Source organism: Notechis scutatus, chromosome 3 (genome assembly GCF_049901735.1).
Source record: "Notechis scutatus isolate UNSWTSFEM ecotype Mainland chromosome 3, rNotScu1.2, whole genome shotgun sequence".
Classification (NCBI taxonomy): Eukaryota; Metazoa; Chordata; class Lepidosauria; order Squamata; family Elapidae; genus Notechis; species Notechis scutatus.
The window spans coordinates 7,732,564-7,751,291 of record NC_142011.1 but is presented as its reverse complement, the minus strand read 5'-3'; the positions used below and the strand labels follow the sequence as shown (position 1 = coordinate 7,751,291).

Below are 18,728 nucleotides of genomic sequence, written 5' to 3'. Positions count from 1 at the left end.
AGTTCTAGTCCCACCTTAGGCATGAAAGTCAGCTGGATGACTTTGGGCCAATCATCAGGAGATGGAGAATTCTAGTCCTGCCTTGGGCATGAAAGCTGGCTTGGTGAAGAGATGCTGCTTAGAGACTAGTCAGATAAGAGGCAGCTTAACCTGCAGCTGAATAATGGTCCAGATAAGAAGCTTGGAAGAAACTTTCCCTAGTTTCTCAGGCTATAAAGGCGATGGGGGGAGAGTTATACTTTCAGTCTTGCAAGATTCTATTAATGTAGCTTTACAGTAAAGTAGAAATACTCTATTGAGTTGCTTTCTGCCTGGTCCTCCCGTTAAGAATCATAACTATCAGACTCCTAGTCACCCCAAAAAACCCGATCCCTTTGCCTGGATATAATATCTTTCATCATAAGTGATTAAATACCTGATAACCACAATTCATTTACTACAGAAATATACCAAACAAATTATCTTTCCTCCCGCACCTCAAATTGTATTTTTTGCATCTACTAATAAAATAATTTGAGATGCAGGAGGAGAGATAATTTGTTTGGTATATTTCTGTAGTAAATGAATTGTGGTTATCAGGTATTTAATCACTTATGATGAAAGATATTATGCAATGCACATATCAGCTGGGTACAGTGGTACTTATGCAATATAAATTAGAAATTGTGGATACTAAGAGGATTCAGACCTTCAAAGATAAAAGTTTATATCGGTGTTAAATATAATTTCTGAAATGTTAATAAATGTAACGTTGTACGTTGGAGTGTACAGTTAAAGCTAAGCGGGGTATTGATCGACCATTGCAAAAGCACATTCAATGATGTTTATGATATGAAAGAAAGGTTTCCGTCTTGGGTGCAGTGCTTAATACAAAGGTCTCAGCTGGATTGTTGTACATTATTACTTATCAGTGTTAAATGACCTTTTCTTCCAATGGGTAAAAAAGCCCTATTCTCTGGAAAAAAAAACCTGCTTGCATTTTCAGGGATACAAGTAAACATGACGCAAATGTCAAATAATTATATTATATATTTGCTTGTAGGTTGTGTCTTTAGATTGCGATGCTGGCAAAATAGGTATAAGTCCAGGCAGATAGTACTTGGCTAATCTTGAGAAAGTTAAGCAGGATGAGAGTTTGCAAGGAAATTCCAAGCAAAACCGGGAAGAAAAATATTCCAGAAGACAGGAAAAGTACCTTGAGCTGTTCATTACATCATCTGGAACTGAGTAACCACTTAGCTTTCCTCTATGAACACACTTATAAGTAGATCACAAGCTTCCTGACAGACAGGAAGCAGCAGGTGAAGCTAGGCAGAATCACATCTGAGACCTGTACAATTAGCACAGGGCCCCCCCAAGGCAGTGTGCTTTCTCCACTTCTCTTCTTCCTATATATCAATGACTGCATCACAAACGATCCATCTGTTAAAATACTGAAGTTTGCAGATGACACTACAGTGATTGGTCTCATTCAAGGCAATGATGAATCCACATACAGACAGGAGGTTGTACAACTTGCCTCGTGGTGTAACCGGAACAATCTGGAACTGAACGCACTCAAAACCGTAGAAATGGTGGTAGACTTTAGAAGAAACCCTCCCATACTACCACCTCTTACAATACTAGACAACACAGTATCAACAGTGGAGACCTTCAAATTTCTAGGTTCTATTATATACGACCTAAAATGGACACCTAACATCAAAAACGTCATCCAAAAAGCACAACAAAGAATGTTCTTTCTACACCAACTCAGAAAGCTCAAACTGCCCACGGAGCTGCCGATACAGTTCTACACAGGAATTATTGAGTCTGTCATCTGCACCTCTATCACTTTCTGGTTCGGTTCTGCAACCCAACAGGACAGACACAGACTTCAGAGGATAATTAGGACTGCAGAAAAAACAATTACTACCCACCTGCCTTCAATGGAGGACCTGTCTACCTGCAGGAGTCAAAAAGAGGGCTATGAAAATATTTACAGACCCCTCACATCCCGGACATAAACTGCTTCAACTCTCCTTCCCACAAAACGACGCTATAGAGGACTGCACAGCAGAACAAGAACAGTTTTTCCCCCGAACGCCATCACTCTGCTAAACAAATAATTCCCTTAACACTGTCCAAATATTTACTAAGTCTGCATTACTATTACTATTAATCTTCTCACCACTCCTTATCACCCCTCCCCTCCCACTTGCGACTGTATGATTGTCACTTTGTTGCGTACGATTTATATTGACTGTTTCCTAGATTTGATTGCTTATTGCGCCCTATGACTATTATTAAATGTTATTAAATCTCTGTAGCTAGAGAGAAATTCCCTGAGCATGGGCTCCACATGATGTTTCTGACCCAGCTCCCCAAACAGCTCCGGTAAAAAGTTTCTCTCACCGCAAGCTAACAAGTCTGTCCGTCAGGGAGATGAAGAGTTGTCTGCCACACCTATTCATCTCCACCCCCTGCCTTTTATCCCCAGAGGTAGGGTGGGGCTTCGCTAGCAGCAGTGGCTTTTCCTTCCCAAGGATCGGCTCATAGATTTCCACTGCTCTCCTCTCCTCTGCCTTCTGTGCATCTGCACGTCAGGCACTGGACTCAGCTGTTCCTCCTCTTCCTCATCAGCTACCTCCAGACCTGGGGGCTGTTGACTCTCCACCTGAGGGCTGATGGATGTCCCAGGCTCCATCTCTGTCTCATTCTCTCTCTCTCTCTGACAGCTCCATTCCCTCTTCCCCTTTGGTGCTCTCAGGTTGCCTTGATGCTGACCCCAATTCCCACGCCCCCTCCTCCTCCTTCTCCTCCCCCCTCAGCTGCTGGAGGGGCCGGTGGCTGACAGACCACAACACACGAATCCAAAAGCTTGGAAGACAAAAACTCTGATCCCAGTGACCGACCCAGATTGGATCCTACATCAACCTTGGTAGCCTGAAAGCATATCTTCCCACGCCCTTGCCTTTACAGCCCAAGAAACTAGGGAAGGTCCCTTTTCCTTTTGAGGTGCTTCCTCCACTTCCTACCCCCTCTCTTCCTCCTGCCTCCCATCCCCACAGCCCAGGACATTCAGGCAGGGATGGGATTCAAAAATCCCAGCAACCGGTTCGCTGCCCAGGTGCTGGGTGGGTGTGGCCATGGTGGGCGTGGCCTACTGGAACTTCTGGAGGGGGCCATTTTTCGCCTTCCCAAGGGTCCAGAGGCTTCCCTCGGGCCTCTGGGAGAGTGAAAATGGCCTCCTCCAGGCTCTGGGAAGCCCTCCAGAAATCGGAAACAGGCCCGTTTTGCAACTTCCAGTAGAGCTATTTCCCCCCGTCCCAGAGTGTCACGCGGGCCACGTGGAGACTTCTGGGAGGGGGAGGGACAGGGTGGGTGGGGGCCAGCCAATCATTTCAAATACCGATTCACTGAACCAGATGTAAATTTAACATCCGGTTCGCCCAAACCGGTCCGAACCGGTAGAATCCGAACCCTGCACTCAGGGTTATGGTGCTGAATCTTCCTGCCCACCCTAAGAAACGAAGCAACGTCAGAGTAGCTTGGCTCCTCTTTACCTCCTCCAGTTCCTCTTCTCGTTGCCGATTTGGTTTGGTGTAGTCGATGGGCCCGTCCCACTCATCCTGGCGAGAGGTGTGGCTGGACTGGGGTGAGGTCATGGTGCTGCTGGTGGCACTGGTGCAGTTTTGGCGTTGGGACACGTCGGGGTATTTGATGCTGGGGCTGCTGCTGCAGCTGCTGCTGCCGGGGAAGGCGTTTTCACGTTTGCGATGCTTGTTCATGCTTAAATCCAGAGTCCCGTTTTCATCCACTTCAATGTCCATGGACTGAAAGGTGGAAACCGCAAGAACAAATTTACAATACTTTTGTAAGGCGCTTGTGATTCTGGGGGGAACGTGTGAGAAACAACTTGGCTAAAAGGAAATGCACGAGTCATCTTTTCAATAAGAGGAGAATATTCCTGGCTCAGGATTGAAACGAGGGGTCCTTGGTGCTCTCTGAGCATGGTGGTTTTCCTGCAGACGTTTCATTACCCAGCGAGGTAATACAATCAGTGTTAGAAGGGAATGAGGTTTGTGAAAAAGAGGAGAAGGAAGGGGAGGTGGAGGAGGACTGTGAGAAGGAGAAGGAGGATGGTGGGTTCCTTGGTGCTCTCTGAGCTTGGTGGTTTTCCTGCAGACGTTTCATTACCCAGCTAGGTAATACAATCAGTGTTAGAAGGGAATGAGGTTTGTGAAAAAGAGGAGAAGGAAGGGGAGGAGGAGGACTGTGAGAAGGAGAAGGAGGATGGTGGGTTCCTTGGTGCCCTCTGAGCTTGGTGGTTTTCCTGCAGACGTTTCATTACCAAACTAGGTGATACAATCAGTGTTAGAAGGGAATGAGGTTTGTGAAAAAGAGGAGGAGGAAGGGAGGAGGAGGACTGTGAGAAGGAGGAGGAATGTGGGTTCCTTGGTGCCCTCTGAGCTTGGTTGTTTTCCTGCAGACGTTTCATTACCAAAGTAGGTAATATCATCAGTGCTAAAAGGGCCTTTTATATAAACAGAGAGAAAACCTCATCCCTTTTTAGTATTGATGATGTTATCTAGGTAATATCAGTGCTAAAAGGAAATGTGGTTTGCGGAGTAGAGGAAGAGGAAAAGAAGAGAAGGAGGAAGAATAGGAAGGAGAGAGGAAGAGTCCTATGGGGTTCCTTAGTGTTCTCTGACTTGGCTGTTTTCTTGCAGATGCTTTATTACTTAACTAGGTAATGTTATCAGGGCGAGAAGGTAGAGAGGAGGAGGAGGAGGAGAACTGTGGGGTCCTTAGTGCTCTCTGAGCTTGGCTGTTTTCTTGCAGATTTCTTTACCAAATTAAGTAACATCATCATTGCTAGAAAGGCCTTATATACAAATAGAGAGCAAACCTCATCCCTTTTAGTATTGATGATGTTACCTAGTTTGGTAATGAAGCGTCGGGAAGAAAAACAGCCAAACTCAGAGAGCACCAAGGACCCCTCATATTAATCTATTAAAAATAAACATAGGAAGGATCCAATCCAATCCCAGTATTTTATTATGATCGTAGAATAGAATATGAAGAAAGAATTATTTGGAATTATTTTCTGAGAAAATTAGGAATTGAGAGTGTAGATACTGTTTGTGTTCAAATTCTTTTTTTCTCTGGAGTAGAACCCATTTATAAACACGTAGTATAAAGTATAAAGACGGAATGTATGTAGCAAAATGGGAGAGATATTAAAAATATGCTTTTAGGAAACACACCCAATATATTTGAACCATACATTTCTCCCTTTATTAAAGATCTTCTCACCTTGTACCTACAGGAGACCTACCTTATGCCTGAATAAAAAGAGATTAATCTAACTGTCCAGCTTGGATCCTATTTAGCAAAGAGTACACCGGGCTAAGGACCTTATTGTGATTTATGACTTGAATTTTTACATTGTAAGTTGCCCTGAGTTGCTGTATCAGTGAGGTGGGTGGCCTACAAATTAAATAAACAAACAAATAAATGACAAATACATAAATAAATAAATACAGGTAGTCCTCAATGTACGACCACAACCGAGCCCAGAATTTCTGTTGCTCAGTGGGACATTTGTTTAAGTGATTTTTGCCTCATTTTACAACCTTTCTTGCCGCAGGTGTTAAGTTAATCACTTGCAGTCGTTAAGTGAGGAGCACGGTGGTTAAGTGAACCTGGCTTCCCCATTGACTTTGCTTGTCAGAAGGTTGCAAAAAGGGACTCTGGGACACGGCCGCAATGGTCATAAATGCGAGTCACTTGGCCAGCATCTGACTTTGGATCACTGCTGTGGTTCTGCAGAAAATTGTCACCGGTCCCCCCCTTTTTTTTTCAGTTGCAATTTCGAAAGGGCCACTAAATGAACGGTCGTAAGTTGAGGACTACCTGCCATCGATCCACGGAGCTGCTACCTCTTGCCCGCTCACCTTGCTGGAAAGATCTTGCTGCTTGGTGCTGAGGTTTTCGGGCATTTCCCAACAGCGGGTGGAGAGGTTCAAAATGGCCGTGGCGGCCATGTGGGCAGCTTCGGCGTCGTGGGAGTAGTCGAAGCCTGTGGATGAAGACGAAGCGTTCTTCACGTAACTGCTGGAAGGGCTGTGGCTGGGGGAAGTGGAAACCTTTGGGAAAGGTTTGCCTGCAAAAGGGGAGCAAGAGAGAGGCAGAAAGGTAGGCATGGTGCTGGGGTTCAGCCACCTTATTTCTCGCTCCCTTGTCCTTCCTGCAGGAATTCAACACAGCCTGTTGAAAGCTCCCTCCTCTATTTTTCCTACAACAGGAAGCCAGTTTGGTTTAGCGGCTAAGGCACCGATATAGAAAGTGGGAGGCTGTGAGTTCTAGTCCTGCCTTAGGCATAAAAGTCAGCTTGGGTGATTTTGGGGCCAATCACCAGGAGATTGTGAGTTCTAGTCCTGCCTTAGACAAGAAAGCTGGCTGGGTGACTTTGGGCCAGTCACCAGGGGACTGTGAGTTCTAGTCCTGCCTTAGGCATAAAAGTCAGCTGGGTGATTTTTGGGCCAATCACCAGGAGATTGTGAGTTCTAGTCCTGCCTTAGACAAGAAAGCTGGCTGGGTGACTTTGGGCCAATCACCAAGGGACTGTGAGTTCTAGTCCTGCCTTAGGCATAAAAGTCAGCTGGGTGACTTTGGGCCAATCACAAGGGGATTATGAGTTCTAGTCCCACTTTAGGCATGAAAGCCGGCTGGGTGACTTTGGGCCAATCACCAGGGGACTGTGAGTTCTAGTCCTGCCTTAGACACGAAACTCCTCTGGTCTATATTGGTGTAATTGACTAGAGTATATCATAAATAAATAACCACAAAACTCCCCATAAATTCATTCCCACAATGACTGTCCATATCCAGACCCGACTTACATTTAAAGGCTTTAGGTGAGGTTTCGCTAGACTGAATCTTTGGGGCAAGCATGCGTTTGCCAAAAACCTGAGCGTCGAAACTTGCATAATCGAAGGTGACTTTGGAGTACTTCTCCAGCTCCTTGGCCAAGTTGGCCCTTGGCGTGGAAGGAACCATGTTGGGCCTGTAACTTCCATACTGAGGCACCTCGAGTTGCTTCACAAAACACATAGGCCTGAAGGAAAGAGGAAAGGGAGGGAAGGCACTTTTGTAAGACGCTTATGATTCTGGGGGGGAACGTGTGAGAAACAACTTGGCTAAAAGGAAATGCAAGCGTCGTCCTTCCGATAAGAGGAGAATATTCGTAGCTCAGGGTTGAAATGAGGGGTCCTTTGTGCTCTCTGAGCTTGGTGGTTTTTCTGCAGATGTTTCATTACCCAACTAGGTAATATTATCAGTGCTATAAGGAAATGTGGTTTGCGGAGAAGAGGAAGAGGAAAAGAAGAGGAGGAGGAATAAGAAAGAGTAAGAGTCCTATAAGGTTCTTGGTGCTCTCTGACTTGGCTGTTTTCTTGCAGGTACTTTATTACTTAACTAGGTAATATTATCAGGGCGAGGAGGAAGAGGAGGAGGAGGAGGAGGAGGAGGAGGAAGAGAACTGTGGGGTTCTTAATGTTCTCTGAGCTTCGTTGTTTTCTTGCAGATTTCTTTACCAAATTAAGTAACATCATCATTGCTAGAAGGGCCTTATATACAGTACAAATAGAGAGCAAACCTCATCCCTTTTAGTATTGATGATGTTACCTAGTTTGGTAATGAAACAGCCAAACTCAGAGAGCACCAAGGACCCCTCATATTCATCTATTAAAGACAAACCTAGGAAGGAACCAATCCAATCCAGTCCCAGTATTTTATTATGATCGTAGAATAGGATACAAAGAAAGAATCATTTGGAATTATTTTCTGAGCAAATTAGGAATTGAGGGTGTAGGTACTGTTTGTGTTCAAATTCTTTTCTTCCTCTGGAGTAGAACCCATTTATAAACACGTAGTATGAAGTATAACGGGGAAATGTATATAGCAAAATGGGAAAGATAGTAGAAATATGCTTTTAGGAAAAAATGATTCTAAGTGTTATCAGTTTTCATATCTGATAGAAAAAATATGTCTTAAGAGTGATAGTAAAATCCTATACTACAGACTTAAATTCAATAGGATGAAAAAGCTTATACCAGTTCACAAACAGTTCAGGCATTATTAGATCTCATGACCTTGTCTGTTTTGGGAGTTTGCTTTGATTAGTTCTGATTTATTTCTGGCTCTGTGCTTTCGATCTGAAGGAGTAACAAAGTTGGAAGTATCCACTGATAGTTTTTTAGACTGGCAGGAATACTTGCTCAACTCAGTTACCGGTTCCTGGACTTAAGTTTTTATTTCCCTCAACCCTGAAAGTTAATGCTCTGTTATTGAACTTTTTAAAAATATTATTCAAGCTTTAACATATTCAGATTACAGAAGATAACAGAATAATTATTCTGATTAATTGTTCTCACTGTCAGGAAATTTCTCCATAGTTCTAAGTTGCTTCTCTCCTTGATTAGTTTCCATCCATTGTTTCTTGTCCTGCCTTCAGGGGGCTTTGGAGAATAGGTTGACCCCCTCTTCTCTGTGACAGCCCCTCGAGTATTGGAAGACTTCTACTGCGTCACTCATACTCCTTCTCTTTGTTAGACTAGAGCTGTTCTCTTAATTGTTAATCAGAGCTGAAGAAGCTTCTTGGATGAGAAGCGAAACGTCTTAAAAGAAAAACCACAAAGTCCAGTTGCCTCTTGAAAAAACAACCACCTTTGTTAATCATGTGGTTTAGCCTGAGATGCAGAGATCTCAATCAATGGCACTGTGGTTCTAAGTAAAGGGATCTCTGGAATTAAAACCTGGCCCTTCTTTTGCAGTTTAGCCCTGCAGCAGCTACGATAGGTGGCACATGGATGCAGTCTCTAATCAGCTCATCACTTGAAGTGCAGAGAGCAAGTTTATTAACTCATCAGATAATTAATTAGCACCCAATGTCCCTTCCACCCAGCTGTGAAACCGAGAGGCATGGAGAAATGTTAACACACCACACAAAATGAAAAACGGGATGGGGGCTTTCTGTCCTTTCCATCTTCATAATGTCAACATAATCAATGTGATTTTGGGGCCATCTGCACTGCTGTGTACACAGTAAGACGTAGCTTGGGACTCTGTTAAAAACCCTTTTCGCCCGTCAACTTAGAATTAATGGATGCTACAGCAGACATTCCTGCTCCAGTGTGCCCTGATTGGGAATGCTACATATTTTTTTTCATCGTTCAAAGAAAAATATTTGACAGTCACAAATCAGATTAGCGGGAAGGAAGGAGCTTGCCACTTCCCTAAACCAGATGTGGCCAACCTTGCCCATTTTAAGATCTGTGGACTTCAACTCCCAGAATTTCCCAGCCAGCTGTGCACAGAATTCTGGGAGTTGAAGTCCACAGGTCTTAAAGTGGCCAAGATTGGATAGACTGAAGCTGTAACTGGTTTTTTTTTTTTTTTTTTTTGAGAGCAGAAGGAGAAACAGAGGCTAGGCTTCATTTGGCTGTGGATTACCTGAGGATCCGATCTGAATTTGAGTGATTTTTCGAAGGGTCGCTGGATGGAGGCTGTTGCTTCTCGTGAGTTTTGGCTAATTTTTCAGCAGCTGCAATGGGACAGCCAGATAAGCTATTGGAAGAAAGCAGGGAAGAAGCAGGAAGAAAAGAAAAGAAAGAACAGGGAAGAGGAATGCAGGGATTAAATAAAATCAACACAATAAAATGAGATAGAACCATTATAAGAAGTGCAGCGTCCTGGAGATTTCAAAATATTTTACAAAAAAAAGAGGTATGTCAACAAAATTGTAAATCCTTCACGATAGATACATTGGGGAAAAACAATTCTAGTTTAAAATAAAACCAGCATAGAATGGGCGCAGAAATTAAACGGAAAATTTAGTCACCACAAAAAAAGGACAACTTTGACGTGGTTTTTTGGGGGGGGACAATTTCTCAGATACTTTCTCAGTGGTGACATAATCCCTGCTTCTAAAAATGCAGTACAGATAGTCCTCAACCTATAACAGTTCATTTAGTGACCTTTCAAAGTTACAACGGCCCTGATCAGTTTTCACACTTAAGGACCATTGCCAACATCCCTGATCAAAATTCAGACCGTTGTCAATTGACTCATATCTACGATGGTTGGAGCATCCTGGGGTCATGCAATCCCCTTTGGCGACCTTCTGACAAGCAATGGAGAAGCCAGATTCACTTAACAACCATCTTACTAATTCAACAACGACAGTGATTCACTTAACGAATGGGACAAACTCACTTAACAAATGTTTCACTTAGCGACAGATGTTTTGGGCTCAACAGTGACCATAAGTCAAGGACTACCTGTATCCCATTTTTGTGTGTGTATGCAAATTAATGCAAAATAGACAAGACAAAAATGCAAGACCATTTCTGATGCCACCCACTGTTTCCAGTCCTTTTCTGAACTCTCCTTCCTCTAGTTCGAGTGCTGTCCCAATCGGATAATCATGTTTATTAAACATACAGCTGCCTGATTCATTATTTTGAATACCTCGGATACGGCAGAAAAATCACGTACCTTCGGTGAGTATTGCGGTTGCTATTTACATGGCCCTGTCCGGTGCATCCAGGTGTTGGGCATTTTAATACATTCTCGTGCATGGCCAGGACTTGAGAATGAAGAAGAAAATGAGGAGAAAGGTGAGAATCATAGTAATAATAAAAGTAACAGAATAACAGAGTCGGAAGGGACTTCGGAGGTCTTCTAGTCCAACCCCCTGCTCAAACAGGAAACCCTATATACCATTTCAGACAAATGATTCTCCAATCTCTTTTTAAAAGCCTCAACTGATGGAGCACCCACAACTTCTGGAAACAAGAGACCACCCCCCAGCCAAAAAAAAACCCCAAGAGAAAGGAACATTGGTTAATTATTTCCTCACGGGTAAATGAAAAACAAAAATAAGGGTAAGTGCTGTTCTTTTTTCTTTATTTTAAGGTTATCTTCACAAAAGGCGAGAAGAGATTGGACTGTCATTTGTCAGAAATGGTGTAGGGTCTCCCACTTGGGTAGGGGGTTGGACTAGATGACCTATAAGGTTCCTTCCAACTTTGATTATCTGTTATCTGTTAAGGCAGGGAGTTTAAAATATGTATGTTGGTTTTTAAAGAATCAGAGGTTTGAGATAGATATACAGTATGGAAAGCCAATCCCTTGAACCAGGTGTATGTCCATTGGAACTTCAGCACTGGATTATAAGTTTCTTTCATGGAGCCCAATTGTAACTTCAAAGTGACTGGTCGTAAGGTAAGGACTACCTGTGCATAATGGTTAAGGATATAGCCTTTGAATCTGCAACTCCTAGATTAACTTTTCAGTTGGTTTCTTTTGGATCAAAGCAATGCGTTTCCCAAAGCACCTGAAGGCCAGGCAAGGAACAATGGATGGCAACTGATCAAGGAGAGGTTCAACCTAGAAATAAGGAGAATTTTTCTGACAGTGAGAACAATCAACCCATGGAACAGAAGTTGCCTTTAGAAGTTGTGGAAGCTTCATCCCTGGAAGCTTTCAAGAAGAGACTGGACTGCCATCTGTCAGAAATGGTGTAGGGTCTCCTTCTTGGGCGGGGGGTTGGACTAGATGACCTACAAGGTCCCTTCCAACTCTGTTATTCTATTCTTATTTATAAAAGATAGATAGATGATAGATAGATAGATAGATAGATAGATAGATAGATAGATAGATAGATAGATAGATAGATAGATATGGACGGACAGGATGGCAGGCAGGTAGGGACAGAGATAAGATAGATAATATAGAGAGAAATGATACATATGAGAAGAGATGATAGAGAGAGAGGATGAGATGATAGATAGGTAGATAGATGACAGAGAGATAGATAGATATTAGATAGATGATTGATGATCGAGGGAGAAATGATAGATATAAGAAAAGATTATAGAGACAGAGAGGATGAGATGATATAGATAGATAGATGGATGATAGATAGATGATAGATAGATGATAGACAGATATACAGATACATAGATGAGGGATGATAGAGGGAGAAATGATAGATATGAGAAGAGATGATAGAGAGGATGATAGATATAGATCGATAGTAGATAGATAGATAGATAGATAGATAGATAGATAGATAGATAGATAGATAGATGAGATGATAGAGGGAGAAATGATAGATATGAGAAGAGATTTTATATATATATATAGAGAGAGGATGAGATGACAGGCAGACAGACAGACAGACAGACTATCCAGTTCTCTTCGTGCAATGAAGCCAGATTGGTTCTCTGTTTCAAGGGGTTTCCATATATTTATGTCAAATCTCTGGTTCTTTAATACACACATACGTATTTTCTTCTTACTGCCTTTTGTCAAGATAACCTTGGAAGTAAAGAAAAATGTCTTTCAAAAGAGCAGCACTTCCGCATATTTTTGTTTTTCATTTCCCCGTGAGGAAATAGACAAGCAATGTTCCTTTCTTTCTCTCTCTCTCTTTTGTGTGTGGATCTGCAGCCTTTGTAATGAACTGATAAGATAGATTGTGGTTTTTTTATTGTTATTTTTCATAAGCTCACACCTTCTTTCTTGAGAGAGAATTATAAAAGAAATTATTTTAGACTCAGAAATAGCAAATATTTCCCCTTTGGGGAAAAAGTTAATGAAACTCTTCCACACCACATTGTCTTATTAAAATTTAAAACCTCCCAGCACTGGCCTATTCAACTTTCTCTCCAAATAGGTTGAGATGGAGAAAAATATCAATTTTTTTTCTTCATCTTGTATTGCGTTTTATAGGCATCAATACAGATGAAGCTGCTGATTTATCCCAAGGCAAGAGCCTATTGGGGTTCGGCGGCTGTAATAAATTTAAATAATAAATAAAATATATAAATTAGGATACCCCAGGCACTTTTGCTAGAGGAATCTTCATCCAGGCTCAGTAATCAGCCTCTGCTATCCTCCATTCATCCTTTTTATGAGGTAAATCCACAATTTTTCTAAAAGTAGGCCTAGACTCACATTCTACCTATCTACCACAGGTAGTCCTCGATTTATAACCGTTCAATTAATGACCATTCATCAAAGTTACAATGGCACTGAAAAAACTGGCTATTTTTCACACTTAATGACCTTTGAAGGATTCCCACCTGATCAAAATCCAGATGCTTAGCAACTAACTGACTCATATTTTTGATGGCTGCAGTGTCCCCGGGGTCATGGGATCCCCTTTTGTGACCTTCTGACAAGCAAAGGCAACGGGGAAACCAGATTCACTTAACAACCGGGTTACTAACTTAAGAATGGCACTGATTCACTTAACAACCGTAGCAAGAAAGGACATAAAACGGCAAAATTCATCGTCCTGCTTAGCAAGAGAAATTTTGGGCTCAGTTGTGGTCGTAATTCAAGGATACATACTTTAATCTCAAAGTCTTCTCTGAGGATCAGCTTGAAAGAAAATAAATAAAATTACAAGGGTTCCTCCACTGACACTGAAAAAAAATGGCTTACAACAGGTCCTCACACTTACAACCCTTGGAGCATCTCCACAGTCACATGGCCAGAATTGAGGGGCTTCTCAATCGGCAGGTACAGGTGGTCTTGAACTGACAACAGTTCATTTTAGTGGCTGTTCGAAGTTAACGACGTCACTGAAAAAAAGTGACCTACGATCGTTTTTCACACTGAATGACTATTACAGCATCCTCCTGGCCACATGATTCACATTCAGATGGTTGTCAACTGGTTCATATCTATGACGGTTGAATTCCCAAGGTCACATGATCCTGTTTTGCGACCTTCTGATAAGCAAAGCCAAGGGGGAAGCTGGATTCACTTAACAACCATGCCGCTAATTTAACAACAGCAGCGATTCACTTAACAAACGTGGCAAGAAAAGTTGTAAAATGGGAGCCAAACTTAACAAATTTCTCACTGAACAACCTAACGTCTGGCCTCAATTATGGTCGTAAGTTGAGGATCACCTGTACTTATAACATTTCAGTGCTCCAGGGTCATGTGATCTCTTTTTTTATGGCCTTCCCAACCGGCTTCCAACAATCCGAGTCAATAGGGGAAGCAGATTCATTTAAGGACCACGTGATTCACTTCAGAACTGCAGTGATCCACTTAACAACCATGGCAAAAAAAAAACAACCACAAAAAGCTTGGCCACTAGATGAATGGTTGTACTTCGAGGATTTATCTGTAAACAGCTGTTTTATAAGAATTCCACTAACATTAACAATATCTTCAGCATATAAAGAAAATCTGAACAAAATGTTTTACAGATGGTATCTGGTCCCAACAAGATTGGCAAAAATATACCCCAATGTAAGCCCAAAATGTTGGAAATGCAAAAAAGTTGACGGTACATTTTACCATATGTGGTGGCTATGCCCCGAGACCAGGACATTCTGGATCCAAATTAAAAATTGGCTACAGGAGATCACCGGCTATCAAATTGAACTCAGACCAAAAACCTTTCTCTTAGGAATTATTAAAGACCCAATTCCAAAAAAAGTAAAATATCTAATGTTACATATCATAACAGCCACCAGAATAGCCTGTGCACAAGTATGGAAAACTTCCAATATTCCTAGAAAAGAACAAATATTACAAAAAATACTGGAAAGTGCTGAAATGAATATGTTTACTTTGAAATTGAAAGAGAAAGAAGACTCTGAATATTTTTTAATTTGGAATAAATGGTATGATTGGATAACAAACAGAAATAAGATAGGAAATTAACCTGTAAGAGACCTCAAGAAAATGAATTGTAAATATGTAGAATATATAACAATATAAGAATAATAATTATAGCTAAAATTATTAATCAATGTTACATAAATGTAAATATGTGTTAAGTTATATAAGATAAGAACCTGTGTAGATGTCAAACATGCTGTTGAAACCATGATGTTTTGAGTTGTAATAATGGAAACTTAATAAAAATATATCTAAAAAAAAAAAGAATTCCACTAACGGTGTAGTGGATTTTAAGACGCACTTACTCTCCGGAGGAATCCTGTCTTTGTGTGGGCAACCAGACAAGCTGCGATGATGAGGATAGAGTCCAGTGACGTGACCGGTGCCATCACAGCCTGGAGTGGGACATTTGATTTCACGCTTCTCAGGTCTTGAAGAATCTAGAAAATGAATGAAGAGGGTGTTATAAAGGACCTTACGATAAGATTTAGATGGGTAGGGTTGCTCCAAGAAACCTCTCCCGTCATCTACAATAGTTTTTTCCCCTGAAAAAAAAAGAAAAAGAGAGAGGGGGCGAGAGGGAGGGGAGAGGGAGAAACAGAGAGAGAGAATTTGGTCTAATGGTAAAGATAAGATAAAGGTAAAGGTTCCCCTCACACATACGTGCTAGTCATTTCTGGCTCTAGGGGGCGGTGCTCATCTCCGTTACAAAGCCGAAGAGCCAGCGCTGTCTGAAGACGTCTCTGTGGTCATGTGGCCGGCATGACTAAACGCCAAAGGCGCACGGAATGCTGTTACCTTCCCACCAAAGGGGTCCCTGTTTCTCTACTTGCATTTTTTTTTTTACGTGCTTTCGAACTGCTAGGTTGGTAGAAGCTGGGACAAGTAACGGGAGCTCACTCCATTACAGGGCGCTAGGGATTTGAACCGCCGAACTGCTGACCTTTCCGATCGAGAAGGTCAGTGTCTTAGCCACTGAGCCACTCTGCGTCCCTCTAAATCAGGGGTCCCCAACCACCGGTCCGCGGACCGGTACCGTCCATGGAACAAGTCCTACCGGGCTGCTGGCTTGCTGGGCGCCGCCATCTTTTTGATGAAAAAGTGCTTCCGGTGAGCTTTCCGGGTAGAAAGCTCACCGGGCGCGTTTCATCAAAAAGATAAGCGGCGCTAGCTTCGGTGAGCTTTCCGGGTAGAGCGGAAAAGCTCACCGGAAGCGCTGGCGCCGCCATCTTTTTGATGAAAAAGTGCTTCCGGTGAGGTCACCGGAAGCACTTTTCATCAAAAAGATGGCGGCCAGCTGATGCTGTACCGGGCGCGGCGTAAAGGTTGGGGATCACTGCTCTAAATGGTAAAAGGTACTGAGCTAGAAAGCAGACCATGAGTTCTAGCCTTAGTCATGAAAGCCGGGTCGGTGACTTTGGGTCAATCACCAGCTGGCTATGAATTCTAGTCCGCCTTAGACATGAAAGGCAGCTGGGTGATTTAGGGCCAATCACCAGGAGCCTGTGAGTTCTAGTCCTGCTTTAGACATGAAAGGCAGCTGGGTGACTTTGGATCAACCATTAGGAGACTGTGAGTTCTAGTTCTGCCTTAGGTGTGAAACCTGCCTGGGTGATTTAGGGCCAATGACAAGGAGACTGTCAGTTTTAGTCCTGCCTAAAACATAAAAGGCAGCTGGGTGACTTTAGGCCAATTATCAAGAGATTCTGCATTCTAATCTGGTCTTAGGGATGAAGCCTAATTGGATGACTTTGGGAAAAATCACTACGAGATGGTGGAGTTCTAGACCCACCTTAGCTGTGGAAGCGAGCTGAGTGACTTAGGACCAGTCATTCCCTTTCATCCCAGCCCATCTCACAGGGGGGCTGTTGAAGGGGAAATAGGAGAAGGGAGGTGTGTTGGATATGTTTGCCTGCCTTGAGTTATTTGTAAAAATAATAAAGGTGGGATATAAATGGAAATGGGAAGAAGGGAAGAAGGAAGGAAGAAAAAGGAAGGAAGGAAGGAAGGAAGGAAGGAAGGAAGGAAGGAAAAATAGATGAGGGAATGAAGGAAGGAAGGAAGGAAGGAAGGAAAAATAGATGAGGGAATGAAGGAGGTGAGAAGAAGGAAAGAAGGGAGGGAGGAAGGAAAGGAGATAGAAAGATAGATGATAGATAGATAGATAGATAGATAGATAGATAGATAGATAGACAGATGATAGATAGATAGATAGATAGATAGATAGATAGATAATGATAGATAGATAGATAGATAGATAGATAGATAGATAGATAGATAGATAGATAGATAGATAGATAGATAGATGATAGACAGACAGACAGATGATGATAGATAGATGATAGATGATAGATAGATAGATAGATAGATAGATAGATAGATAGATAGATAGATAGATAGATAGATAGATAGATAGATAGATAGATAGAATAAACAATGTTCCTATGCAGATCAGATCTACATTCTGCCCCTAAGGGAACAATATTTTGGCTCAGCAAGACACAAAATGGTGGGGAAGTCCCATTATTTGCCTCCTCAAGATGGCAGCGATGATAAAAATCACCTTCCTGGGACACTTTTCATCACTTCTGGGGCTTCCTCCGCTTCTTGTGTTCAGAAAAGGCCTCTGTCCACACTCAGAAGCCTTTCCTGGTTCCTGAACGTGTCGGGGATTCCCTGAGAAGTTGTGCCAAATGAACCCACCCAGCCGTCTCCTCTATCCTTTAAGTGGAGCCTTCTTTCATTTACTTTCCTTAACTTCTCAAAGCAGCTTTGAAGCGGCTGCCTGCAGCGATGAAGTGAAACCTCCTTTCAATGCTTTTGCGCTGCTCTACAAGCTCTCGCCTTCTGTGGCCTGGAAGAGTTTATGCGAAGGAACCCTACAGACATCAAACTGCAAAGGTTGCCTCTCGTTATTAACTCAAATGTCTACTTAACTCCAGTCTCCGGTCTCTGGCAGGGATCAGAAAACAAATATACCCCTGGGAATCAAGATATAATAAGTAAAACTCTGGAGGCTTGCTCTTTATCAGAATAACAGAATAATAGAGCTGGAAGTGACCTTGGAGGTCTTCTAGTCGTGCCCCCTGCTCAAGGAGGAGAACTTATACCATTTCAGACAAGTGACTGTACAGTGTCGTCTTAATAACCTCCAGTGATGGAGCACCCACAACTTCTGGTGGCAAGCTGTTCCACTGGTTTATTCTTCTCACTACCTGACTATAAAACCCTGTCTTACTTTTTTTTTTTGCCACCAAAAAAGGCACCAGGCCTTATTTTTTGGGGGGGGGATGTCATCCACTGACTAACCTCACTTGCATGCGTCAGCCCCGGCCTCCTTTTCATTGTCAGAGGCCTTCAGGAATTTCTTCTGGGGCTGGCAAGGCTTTCCTGAAGGCCTCTGCACCTGGTAACAGAGCTCAGGATCGATCCAGAGCTTTGTTATCAGCTACAGAGGCCTTCAGGGAAAGCTTTGCCAGCCTTGCCGGCTGCAGAAGAAATGGGCCGGCAAGGCAGGTGTCGGGGTGTGCAAGGCCTGGCTACAACTGTCCAAAGGTAAGTAGTAGGACATCTCCACCCACCAACCCCCACCCTAGCTTAATTTTTACCCATCTACTCTGGAGTGGTTGGGATCTTAATTAGGGCTTATTTTGGGGGGTAGGGCTTATATTGAGTGCATATATAAAAATCAAGCTAGGACTTACTTTTGGGGTAGGTCGTATTTTGGGGGAAACAGGTTATCGGGAAATAGGGTTAATTGGCAGTGTCTAAAAAGTTATTACTCTGGTTGATATACTCAAGTTTTATTAGGCTACAGATAATCCTCAATTTACAACCATAATGGACCCTGCCCATCACAGTCATAAGTTGTAATGGTTGTAAAATGAGCAGATCACGTGATTTACAAAGTTTTACCACTTTATTTGTATTAGTATTTATTAGTATTAGTATTTATTAGAATAGGAAAAAAAAAAGAGCTGTGGAGGCACAGCGGTTAGAATATGGCAGGCTGTTTCCGATTAATATCGCAG

At 42.6% G+C, this 18,728-nt stretch overlaps 1 protein-coding gene and 1 long non-coding RNA gene across 4 annotated transcripts in view; both read right to left on the bottom strand.

Moving 5' to 3' along the window:
* Window positions 1-18,728, bottom strand: part of MYT1 (myelin transcription factor 1) — a 172,398-nt gene that overhangs the window by 59,560 nt on the left and 94,110 nt on the right. For 2 of the 3 annotated variants that reach the window (XM_087959158.1, XM_087959159.1), the window contains exons 8-13: window positions 15,003-15,137; window positions 10,543-10,633; window positions 9,499-9,612; window positions 6,888-7,102; window positions 5,940-6,148; window positions 3,546-3,815 (exon numbers count right to left, since the gene is read on the bottom strand). In XM_087959158.1, the coding sequence (XP_087815284.1) occupies window positions 3,546-3,815; window positions 5,940-6,148; window positions 6,888-7,102; window positions 9,499-9,612; window positions 10,543-10,633; window positions 15,003-15,137 (1,034 nt within the window). The remainder of the gene's footprint in view (window positions 1-3,545; window positions 3,816-5,939; window positions 6,149-6,887; window positions 7,103-9,498; window positions 9,613-10,542; window positions 10,634-15,002; window positions 15,138-18,728) is intronic. The other variant, XM_087959160.1, reaches the window with a different exon arrangement.
* Window positions 1-18,728, bottom strand: part of LOC148131073 (uncharacterized) — a 150,556-nt gene that overhangs the window by 65,789 nt on the left and 66,039 nt on the right. The window lies entirely within an intron of this gene.